We start from the raw sequence: 11,733 nt of genomic DNA on the forward strand, positions 1-11,733 counted from the left end.
TCAAATTTTATGCATATTAATATTTATTAATATTCGTTACTATGCTAGTCGGAAAATTAGTCTAAATTTTACAAATCTAATATTATTTATTACAATTTTATTTTAACTAATTTATGTTATAATTTGGTTTATCTTAAAATTATATTAATCCATTACATTTCAAGAAGGAATATAAGATGGTATCTTTATTTTCTAAATTTTAAATTCTTTTTAGTCACTAAAATTTATTTACAGTATATATGACTTACAATTTTTAAGCATATTCAAGATTTGAAATTATGCTAGTAAGACAATTAGTCTGAATTTTACAAATTTAATATTGTTTATTACAATAAAAATCAATATTATTAATTAATCTATGTTATAATTTGGTTTATCTTAAAATTATACCAAAAAATGGAAAAGAAAAAAAAATCATATTATTGAAGTTAGCATAATATAAAACTCTACAACAACAAATTAGCAAAGACAGTTTATATCATTCTTTTGTTGATAATTAGCAAATATAGCAGCCAGTCTGGAGTACATTCATGTTGCCCTTTTATCTACACCTATTCAACACCTATTCAAGCACTCTAGATAAGTGTTACCTCTAAAACAAGAGAAATAGAGCATCAGTGTCACCTTTTTATTTGACCAGTAAATACAAATATTATTGAAGGCATGTTAGTAAAAAGACTCAAATGCTGATGATTAGCAAATATAGTTATCCAGTCTGGAGTATATTCATGTTGCCCTTTTACCTACATCTATTCAAGCATTCTAGATAAGTGTTACCTCTCTAAAACAAGAGAAATAGAGCATCAGTGTCACCTTTTTATTTGACCAGAAAATACAAATATTATTGAAGGCATTTCAGCAAAAAAAACTCAAATGGGGTGAGAGAGGCTCGAACTCTCGACCTCAGGATTACTCTGTAGCTATGAGACCTACGCGCTAGCCAACTGCGCCACCACCCCAATTGCTGAGTTATTCATCAGCATTTTTATGTCCATAACTAACTTATCAACATGTTGGAGCTAGTGATCTCACTCACTTGTATATCCTTTTTGCATAGTTTTTGTTTCTGTTCCTGCATTTTCCATTTCCCATTGCTGCTAGCCTGCTAGAGTAACAGGGCCTTGGACTCAAAAAAATCATATGGTATTGAACCTGAGGAAGAAGCTAGTGTGTTTTAGGTTTTCATATATACTTTTTTGTGGTTTTGAAACTGAGGAAGAAGCTAAACGTCACAACTGGCCTTATAGAAACTCTATTTATTATGCTCAGTGGGTTGATAAAACGTTTATACACTTTTGACCATGGATGAGAACAAAAAAGATTCAAGAGGCTTCAGTGACCTCATGATATATGAAGGATAGAAAAAGGCACGCAAATATAGGGAGAGGAAACGGCTGACAGAAGCAGAGCGGCCAGAGGCAGAGTTAAATCATTAAATGGTTGGAAAAAACACGGTAGAAGGGTTCACAAGATGAACATAACTTACTCTGCAAGAAACTTTCATGAGCTAAGCATTTAGGATCTTTTTAAAGAAAAAAAGGCATTTAGGATCTTTCAAGGGTAAACTTAGCTTCTTAGGCTTTATTGGGTGAGAATTTGAAAGCACAGAGAAAACATCTTAACAATCTGAAAACTTTAATAAATTTTACAGTGCGCAGGGTAACCTTATAATTTGAAAGGAACGGTGCAAATTGACAACAAACACATTAGAAGAAGCCATGGAAAAGGACGTCATATTCTTTTATTGTCTCTCCAATTCTTATTTGATCTCTTTATTTCTTTAGGCTTAAAAACTCCAATCCCTTCTAAGACCACTGCTTTTAACCAGCTTGGGCTCATCAAGATCAATGCTAATGTGGGTAAAAGGGTGAACACAAACAAGAGAGCAGCTTGAACTTTTTTTTACACAATCCTTTTATCATATACCTTTTCGTTGGTGTTTACACATCAAACTTATTAACTCATACTAAAAAGCAAGAGAGCACCTTGAGATATAGTGCCTTGATCACTGTTTGTTACAGTTGACCCATTAGTAATATGAAATAACCGAGTTTCAACTTTCAACATAAACCAGTTAAAACAGAGTAACCAGAACATGAAACAGAGAAGGCGTTTTAACAAAAATAGACATGCATAAGAATATATGATATAACATTCCATTTGTTATACAAAGCACATGAACAACAAGGATGATTTTTTTTTTTGAATCTGGGATTGTAATGAAAAGGAATATGATTCCTGCAACTTCTCAAATGCGCAGCAGCCAAAAGCCATGGGAATAAAAAACTGGTTAATTTTCTCAAGTGATGCGGGTCTCATCTACAGCAACATGGACTTAATGGAAGGACCAAGAAGCCTGCCCAACGTAGCAGTATTATGAATGCATGAAAGGTGAAATTTTTGTTTTCAGTAATGGTTCCAGAGTAAACGTCTGTTCATGGCTGGGGGAGCTAGGCCTAGGCCAGGTATGTCACGGATGTCTTTGTTGTTTGGGTTCACAATCTATCCAAAAAGACAAGAAAAGAAGATGTTACGACTATGATAATGTGACACAATAACTTACGGAAGGAAAGATAGCAAAGATGAGCGTAGAAGAGAGATGATATTAACAATCATAGAGGAGACAAATTTACAGGAGAAAACTTCATTCCCTAATTGAATAACTGAAGAAAGAACTATGCAAGTGTGTCTATATTTATATTATTTGAATAAAAAAAGGAGTTGAGAGAGTACCTTGACGATGATGATGGCTATTACACCAATGACAATAAGGAAAAGGAATGCCATAATACATTTGTCTGTGGCAACCTGAGAGAAGAAGAGCAGAAAGTCAGTAAAAGGGACAAAGAGGAAGCTTCAAATAAATTGGAGCTGTGTAAAGAAGATATGAGGAGAGATTTTGGAGACTGACCTGCCTACCAATTTCCTTGACCAGCTTGGAGGCCTTCTTGAGTGAGAAATGGATAGAATCAAGTTCATTGACGACTCTACTCATTTGGTCGGTCTGAATAGTAAATAGGTAAACAATCATAACAAGGAATGTTGTAAAGAACAACTGAAAATTCAGAACAGAAGCACAGAATGTTTGGAAAAAAAAGAGTGTGGCACAACTACAAACCTGAGCCTTGAGAGCTGCTGAAGTATCTGTTCCCACATTTATAGTCTCCAGAACAATCTGTTGTCAACAAATCCACACAAAAAAAAAAAAAATGAAGTGAGAGATTGATTTTGTGAAAATGGACACAAGTTATCAGATGGCAGAGCTCCATGTATAGTAAGGCGTAAATGACATTCAGAAAATAGGCAAAAGTAGTGACCTTTTTCCCCCTTTCAATTGCTTGATCAGTGTCATCCATCATGGAGTTTCCTTTATTCATTAGTTCTTGATTGGACATGTCTGAAAGTGATTAAGGGATTAGGTAGGCATATTCATATAACAAAGCAAGATCCTTGAGTTAAAAAAAGGCTTACTTGAAGCAAGTAAGACATTCTCTTCCATGTGGTCTTCAGCAGGTCCATCGAAAAGATCTACTCGCTTGTTATTGCTTGCCAGATTGGATGAATATCTGTACAATCATCTCTCATTGTCATCAATCACCACAAACATAATAACAAGCAACAACAACAACAAAAGGAAATGTAATTCGAGACATTATCTTAAACATCAAAAAAAAAAAAGCAAACGTGTGACATACTTCTTCTTAAGAGCAACATATGAGTTTAGTTCCTTAACCTGCACAATCACAACATCACTTGGCATTAGAAAACACTCTTACACTATTGAACAGACTCGTTAACGTCGGAGAAATGGTCAGTTTATGCTAGCTAACCATAGATTGACGTCTATCGTTCAGCATCCGGTTAGTGTTGGCATCGTTTCCACTTTCCAAGCTTTTGACTTCCCTATCGAAATCTTTAATAAGGCTGCCACAAAGGAAGAAATCAAATTCATCAAAAAAAAAAAAAACAGATAATAATAAAGAAAAAAATCCATCAATTCATCAAATCAAGCGTTTTATACCTCTTGCAGTCACGCATTTTATCAGTGAGCTCTTCGAGCTGCCTACTCTGCCTATTAGCATCTTTGATCTTCTCCAGCTTCTGGAATCCATTTCTGGTCGCCAAAAAAAAAGATACGAACTTTAAGAACAAAAAAACAACAGATGAACAAATGGGAAAGAGCTAAAAAGAGAATCTCACGACAGAGCACGGAAGATGTCATTGATTTGTCCTTCGAGCTCAGCCAGCTCTTCGCTAACCGCCGATACATCCACCATCTCTCCCTTCTTTCAGATCCCACCTAACAATGTCCCCCCCACAGATTAGATCCAGAAAGAGGATCCAAACCAAATCAACTCGCTCCCTCGTGTCGTGACCCTCGAACAGAACAAAACAATCGAATCTCGATGTCAAGCTAATCGTAATATCCAATCCGTGGGGATGTTTTTATCTTCTTTTTGTTCAGATCTAGGACCAATGTGGTTGTCTGAAATCGATAATGGAGAGACCGGAATCAAAAATCACGAGCACGAAACTCTTATCCCTTACACGCAGATTTGTTTTTTTTTTATTACCTATTTGGTTTCATGTCGGACAATTTTTTTTCTGGGGACGAAACGAGAGAGAGAGAGAGAGAGAGAGAGAGAGAGAGATTTGAAAAACTGCGATTACAGATAATAATCAGTGGGACCCGCCACGACGCCGAAACTCATTTTACCTGGGACGTCGGATTCGTCACCTCTCCAGATCCAACGGCTAATACTTTTTCCGTAGCTTTTTCCATCATTTTGACTTTAATAACAAGATAAATCTGCCTAAAGTACTAAAACCAAATCAAATGTTAATTAATGTATACTGCTTTTGTTTTTGTATCGCATATACTTAAACCGAATCTAAACCAAATTTGGAGAGAAAAAAAAAACCTTAATCAAAGTTTGAAAACTAACAGTTTCAGTTAAACTATATTGGAAACGGATTCATTTGTCCCAATTTTAATGACATTAGTGATGCAACAATAACACTAGCAAAAAACTATTACACCAAAATTCATAGTCGTATACAATTCCTTAGATTCTGCTTAGTAAATACTATACACGTGTACAGGGACAACCCTAAAGTTTTAGGAGTTATATATATTTTAATTAAAAATTATCATTATTTTTCTTTTATAAATTTGGAGTTATATGTCAATGTAAATTATTTTTAAAATTGTAGGGGATATATATAGATCAAAAGCTAAAAGAGCATTGTAGAATAATTTTCGAATCATCAAGAAAGTAATATATGAAAAGTAACAAAACAATGGATCCCACAACTGAAAATAATCAAGTAGCTGCCTGTTTTGGTATGTTAGCCAATCCTGGAATAGCATCAATAATGTTTTTCTGTTATGAAATTACAAATCAAACCAGATGTGAGTTTAGTTTGGTACAGCTACGATCAAACACAGACAAGAGGATTAACTGATTCTCTGGTGCGTAAACGACCACGAATACATATCAGTTTATTGTTTGTCTCTGTCAATATGATCAAGATCCATCCACATCATCATTGAACAGTTTTGAAATTAATCAATAAACAAGTGTATGAAGATTTGATCGTAAGGTCATGGATTTGATTCAGAAAAATCATTCCATAGACAATAGATGTGGGAATTTTATGCTCTAGATAATTGTTATGCACACACACAAAACAAATGTAACTGCAAACTTGCAATACATATGGAAGACTTAGCACAAGAGTTGAACAATGCAGCTAAAGCTATACAACACAAACTGACGTAGGAGAAAGACTAATACCAAGGCTAGTAGCCTTTTACTAATTCACTGAACATTAAAATGACAGAATTAATAAGAAGAAGAAGAAGAGCCTGAATACAAGGAACACCAGCTTGTCTTCTTGGTATTACCATCAAAATCATCACCTGATGAATCTTATAATTGTAATAGTACTTGATCAGTTCCTTAAGTCCAGGTATATATAGTCCTTTGCAAACAACAACATCACATGAGGTTTATAATCCTCCCTAGAAGCAAAGAGAACAACCACTTTAGTACCTTTTCTTATACTTTAATAAAAAAAATCGTAATTTGATATGTTAAAATAATTTCATTAGGAAAAAAACAACAACTCAAAAGAGGATAACAATAACCTAATGGCGAAAAGAAAATCAAAATACTAAAAAGTTGAAGGACAACAATAATTTTAAAAGAGATTTTATTGGTTTTGACTTTTGACCCAAAAAGAAAAAGAGCTTTTATTAGTAACAGAAGAATATAAATAAGATAATAGTAATAATTATCCATGCGTCGACAAAAATAAAATAAAAAAGGAAAGAAGAAGATAATTGATGTACTGTATAGACAACCACCATCAACAGTTACAAAGAAATTATTATGCAGCAGCCATTGCTATCATCATCTCTCCCCCTCCTCGTCGTCTTCATCCATCTCTCTCTCTCTCTCCCCTTAAATGCAGCTACCTCTTTAGCTCCCATTTTCTCATGAACTCCTCGCTGATACTCCCACCAATCGTCTTGTCGGTGAGTTTTCGCGCCTTCCCCGAATCATAGTTTTATGTATGGGTTTGGAACTTTTTCAGGACTATGCATGATTGTAGATTCTGAGTTCAATCAGGTTTGAAGGTGATTCTTACTTTTCGGATTGTAATTTTGAAATTCGAAGATGGTTCTACAGGTTTACACAACTTCTAGGGTTGGTGAAACGTAATCTAGGTTCATTTGGATTATTTGCTCTTATTGTTACAATTTTGATTACTTTTTTTTTTGAATAAATCAATTTTGATTACTATTGAACAATCTAAAAGTGAAAGTGAAAAGAAACATTTATTCGGCTGTCCTTGAAATGACCACGCTGACTTACTCAAAGATCTATGGATTGGACTTAGTTTTCGATAGTAGTGAATCTAGAGCATTTTTTTCATTACTTTCAGTTATATATATTTCTTGCAGCTTAAATATGTGTGCTGACTTTCTTGCTAAAAAAGCAGAGCAGGATCTGGTCACATGTCTATGAAACATTAGTCTACCTTCTTATTTTTTTTAGAATATATATATATATATATATATATATATAGTTATAAGTCCTCCAATTATGATTTTTAAACTTTTTTAATTAAAGTTCTTACAACCATCATTGATGGAATCTGTTTTTTTTTTTTTGTCACAGAGCTGAAACAATACGGTGGTGTTTTTTTTGTCAGCAGCAGCTATGACTTTGGGAGGTTGGGGTCAGAGACTCATCCAAGCAGTATCCTCTGAATCAGAGGACTCTGCTTTGGACTTAGAGAGAACCCATCACTGTAACCACAACATGAGTCTTCCATCATCTTCAAGCCCTTCTCCTCTTCACCCATTCACGCTCAACACCCAGCACGCAGAGAGCAATGCCCCTTACTTCTCCTGGCCTACCCTCACCCGCCTTAACGACGCTGTACAAGACCGAGCCAACTACTTTGGTCATCTCCAGAAAGGTGTTTTGCCTGAAATCGTTGGGAGGCTGCCTTCAGGACAGCAAGCCACCACCCTGCTTGAGCTCATGACTATCAGAGCGTTTCATAGTAAGATCTTACGCCGGTTTAGCCTCGGTACTGCAGTTGGGTTCCGGATAACTCACGGCGTGTTAACGAATACTCCAGCGATACTTGTGTTTGTTGCTAGGAAAGTCCATAGGCAATGGCTGAATCCAATGCAGTGCCTTCCTTCTGCTCTTGAGGTTGAGTTATCTTCAACACATCATACATAGCCTTTTTCAGATATTTAATCACATGATAAGTAATGTGGTTGTGTCCTTAACAGGGTCCTGGTGGGGTATGGTGCGATGTAGATGTTGTGGAGTTCCAATATTATGGTGCACCTGCTGCTACCCCAAAGGAACAGGTTTATAATGAACTTGTAGATGGCTTGAGAGGAAGTGATCCCTGCATTGGCTCTGGCTCTCAGGTACATTTTTTTTCTTCTTCTCTCCTCCTGCAAACCTGTAAGCTTAAAGTCTCAGTTGTGTAGGTAGCAAGCCAAGAAACGTATGGAACGTTGGGAGCTATAGTGAAAAGCAGAACGGGTAACCATCAGGTTGGTTTCCTTACTAACCGGCACGTGGCAGTTGATTTGGACTATCCAAGCCAGAAAATGTTTCACCCTTTACCTCCAAGCCTTGGACCTGGTGTCTACCTCGGTGCAGTTGAGAGAGCTACATCTTTCATCACAGATGACCTGTGGTACGGCCTATTTGCTGGTACAAATCCAGGTACAGTTCCATTGCTTATCTCTCTGTATCATGAACCGCCATGCATATCTAGAGACCTCTCTGAACTCTTTATTTCCAAATGCAGAAACATTTGTGAGAGCAGATGGTGCTTTTATTCCATTTGCGGAAGATTTCGATACGAGCAATGTAACCACGGTGATAAAGGGTATAGGTGAGATAGGCAACGTACAAGCCATAGACTTGCAGTCTCCGATTGATAGTCTCATTGGGAAACAAGTTGTGAAAGTTGGAAGAAGCTCTGGGTACACCAAGGGAACTGTGATGGCTTATGCATTGGAGTACAACGACGAGAAAGGGATCTGTTTCCTCACGGACTTTCTGGTGATCGGTGAGAACCAGCAGACTTTTGACCTTGAAGGTGACAGTGGAAGCCTTATACTGTTAACGGGTCCGAACGGTCAGAGGCCACGACCGGTTGGGATCATTTGGGGAGGGACTGCTAACAGAGGAAGACTGAAACTAATAGCGGGTCGAGAGCCTGAGAACTGGACGAGTGGAGTTGATCTTGGTCGGCTTTTGGATCTTTTGGAGCTTGATCTCATCACATCTAACCATGAGCTTGAAGGTTTTGTAACTAACTCTTCTTCTTAGCTGTGTTCTTAGATAGTTCTGAACTTATTCTGTTATGGGCTTTTTATGTGCTTGCAGCTGCTGCAAGAGAAGAGAGAAACAACACTACTTCGCTTACAGGCTTTGATTCAACGGTTAGCCAGTCATCCCCACCTGACCCGGTTCCCTCAGGAGACAAGCAAGATGAAAACTTTGAGCCGTTTGTCCCGCCTGAGTTTCACATAGAAGAGGCTATCAAAACGAGACCTGAAGTAGAGGAGCATCTCTTCATTGCTCCTTTGTTGTTTACTTCTTCTGGTAGTAAAGGGGAAGAGAAACATAAAGTTGATGATCTTGTCGCTTTAAAGAACAGTTCAGATGAAGAGGATGATAGCGTATCGTTGCATTTAGGTGAGCCTAAACTAAAGAAACAAAAGTTTTCATTAGGTGAAGCCACAAATTATATGTAAGGGTTGTAACTGTGCATAGTATTGTTATTCTTTGCGGACGTATATTATACAGTCCAAGACACGTATACAGACTAGCGAAACTGCATAAGCTTATGTTGTATGAAAATGAAATTCAAAGGTAATATGGGACATTAAACCCTACGGATATAAAAGCACATGCAACATCTTGGTAAAATTCTATGGTGAAGCCAGGTTCTTGGAGAGAGTCAAAGAGCTCTGTGGTGAACTCAAGGAGAGAAAATGTATGTGCACCAGATGGAGGGAACATGTAAGGTTCTTCTTTCTTCTTGTTTTGCTGAGGATCAAGTGGAACAGCTTACTTCAATGGTTAGAAGAACAACGCATTAAGGATGTGCCTTGAGTTCTAATGTAAACCATTCACTGTGTCTTCTTGATAAATGTTGGGTTTTTATGATCAGAATGTACATAGCAGACCTCGAGATTTATGGGACTTGAAACAATTATTAAACATATATTTTTCTAAATAATTTGTGGGCCAAAAGAATATATGCATATTAACCATTAATATTTCTGGGGGCTATAGACAAAGTTTCATCTGGATATTGCCAGAACAGGCTCAGTACATTATTCATGTTACAAACTTCTGGATATCCCCCAGAACAGGCTCTGTACATTAATTCATGTTACAAACTTTATAATATATGGTCTAGTGTCATAATCCCACAACGTTGCTTTAGTGGGGTAGTTGAAGCGAAATAGGTCCACGAGCATAATCATTTCAGAAAGTGATATTTTATGGAACAAAAGAAAAAAAAAAAGCAAACCTACCAAACCCTTTTCTCGTAAAGAGTAGTAGTAGTATAATAATAATAAGGCGGTCGGTGAGTGCACTCACTCTTTCTACCTCTCTCTCTGTCACTGTTGTTTTCTGTGCTTTGAGATCTCCACGAACAAAAAAAATGGCTGCAAGATTCTTGTGGGCTTCCAGGGCTGCTTCTCATCTAAGGATCTCCATCGCCCAACGAGGGTTTTCTTCAGGTGAGAATCTCTGTCTCCTCCTGATTCGTTCCTCTTATGTTTTGATGATTGAATCTGAGATTGTTAATTTTTTTGAAAGTATGGATCTTTCATCGTTTTTTATGATCAGTACCATGATGTATGTTATGAGTGGTTTTGTTGTGGAACTAATGTTTTGTCTGAAAACAACTTGTTTACAGAGAAAGTATATGTTATAAAGACCATTTCTTTTTGAAAGTTTGAATCTTTGCCTTATAACCTTACTGGTTATTCTCTTTTTTTTTGTTTTGTTTTGTTGATCTGTGTGTGTTGTAGTGGTTTTGAAGGATCTGAAGTATGCTGAATCACATGAATGGGTGAAGATTGATGGGAACAAAGCGACCTTTGGTATAACGGATCACGCTCAGGACCACTTGGGTGATGTGGTCTATGTTGAGTTGCCTGACTTGGGGAGATCGGTGTCACAAGGTGAGAGTTTTGGAGCGGTTGAGAGTGTGAAAGCTACCAGTGATATCAATTCTCCCGTCTCCGGTAAGGTGGTCGAAGTCAATGAGGTGCTGTCCGAGTCCCCTGGATTGGTGAGTCCTCTTTTGATATTTATATTTGTGTAAAACCCAGGTTGAATCTATCTGAACCGCAACAAAAAAACAACTGCATTGACATATTGCGTGGTTACTTGTTTCATTTGATGATAAAATGATTCTTTTGGTGGCATCATTTGATTCTTGGTAAGTTTTGGCGGATGGGAAAGACTTAAACTTTGAGAATCTTGATTCACTGGTTGCTGATATGATTGTTAAACATCATGAAGCTTGGAGATTCTTGATTCAATGATCTTGATCTGAGATTGTTTTTGTTGGAATCCACAGGTGAACACGAGCCCGTATGAAGAAGGATGGATCATAAAGGTGGAGCTGAGTGATGCAGGCGAGGTAGAGAAGTTGATGGATTCTGACAAGTACTCCAAGTTCTGCGAAGAAGAAGACGCCAAGCACTGAGCTTTTGTTTTTTCTTCTTGAAGCTTCCATTGCAACACAGGTTGATGTTGTTTTCTCAAACGAAATCTTAATTTATGTACATGGATGAATCAAGAAAATCCTGAAGATTTCGATCTCTGCTTCTCCTTTTTATGTTTTTGAACTCTTTCTATTGTTTGAGAATAAATGGTACAAGATAATAAAGCCCTGTTCTTTTGGAGAACGCAGAGTGTCAGCGGCAAACAGACCAAAATATGAAAGATTTAAAGTGACAGGTCAGCAAGAAAGTTAAAATAGAGAGTCAATAACTGACGTTAGCGACAAATCAGGGATGTACGGGAGACGCTACTTTTTACAGCGGCAAAAGAAATACGGAAAAGATGAGTAGCGTCAATGCCCGGCGGGAAGTGTTTAACGGCGCTGCACTTACAACTCTCTGTTTTCTTTGTTAATTTTGTACGCTCACCGCTGCGT

The 11,733-nt window shown here is 37.1% G+C and overlaps 3 protein-coding genes and 1 non-coding gene across 6 annotated transcripts; 2 read left to right on the top strand and 2 right to left on the bottom strand.

Moving 5' to 3' along the window:
• Positions 1 to 874: 874 nt before the first annotated feature.
• TRNAM-CAU (transfer RNA methionine (anticodon CAU)) lies at positions 875 to 959 on the bottom strand. The gene is given in 2 exon segments: positions 875 to 910; positions 922 to 959. It is a non-coding gene; the product is annotated as a tRNA-Met (tRNA).
• A 1,139-nt stretch (positions 960 to 2,098) lies between these two features.
• LOC108830412 (novel plant SNARE 11) lies at positions 2,099 to 4,636 on the bottom strand. Its single transcript, XM_018604009.2, has 10 exons — positions 4,201 to 4,636; positions 4,022 to 4,114; positions 3,831 to 3,924; positions 3,696 to 3,733; positions 3,472 to 3,566; positions 3,318 to 3,397; positions 3,119 to 3,175; positions 2,912 to 3,004; positions 2,734 to 2,808; positions 2,099 to 2,502 (listed from the first exon to the last, which is right to left on the bottom strand). The coding sequence occupies exons 1-10, from the start codon at positions 4,275 to 4,277 to the stop codon at positions 2,407 to 2,409; spliced, it is 798 nt and encodes a 265-aa protein (XP_018459511.1). The 5' UTR covers positions 4,278 to 4,636; the 3' UTR covers positions 2,099 to 2,406.
• Positions 4,637 to 6,359: 1,723 nt separating this feature from the next.
• LOC108830427 (protein NARROW LEAF 1) lies at positions 6,360 to 9,426 on the top strand. 3 transcript variants are annotated; one of them, XM_018604026.2, is made up of 6 exons: positions 6,360 to 6,541; positions 7,222 to 7,733; positions 7,817 to 7,960; positions 8,024 to 8,264; positions 8,350 to 8,850; positions 8,934 to 9,426. In XM_018604026.2, exons 2-6 carry the CDS (start codon positions 7,230 to 7,232, stop codon positions 9,302 to 9,304), a joined length of 1,761 nt encoding a protein of 586 aa, XP_018459528.1. In that variant the 5' UTR covers positions 6,360 to 6,541; positions 7,222 to 7,229; the 3' UTR covers positions 9,305 to 9,426. The 3 variants fall into 3 exon arrangements, with proteins under 3 accessions (XP_018459528.1, XP_018459529.1, XP_018459527.1); XM_018604027.2 differs by having other exon boundaries at positions 7,225 to 7,733; XM_018604025.2 differs by having other exon boundaries at positions 6,361 to 6,541; positions 7,188 to 7,733.
• Positions 9,427 to 10,038: 612 nt separating this feature from the next.
• Positions 10,039 to 11,482, top strand: LOC108830413 (glycine cleavage system H protein 2, mitochondrial; the record flags this gene model as incomplete). Its single annotated transcript, XM_018604010.2, has 3 exons — positions 10,039 to 10,303; positions 10,598 to 10,860; positions 11,152 to 11,482. Coding segments are annotated over 3 exons (657 nt in total), but the record flags the coding sequence as incomplete, so codon positions are not given.
• Between the last annotated feature and the right edge of the window lie 251 nt (positions 11,483 to 11,733).

This window comes from Raphanus sativus, chromosome 3 (genome assembly GCF_000801105.2).
Source record: "Raphanus sativus cultivar WK10039 chromosome 3, ASM80110v3, whole genome shotgun sequence".
NCBI classification, from domain to species: domain Eukaryota; kingdom Viridiplantae; phylum Streptophyta; class Magnoliopsida; order Brassicales; family Brassicaceae; genus Raphanus; species Raphanus sativus.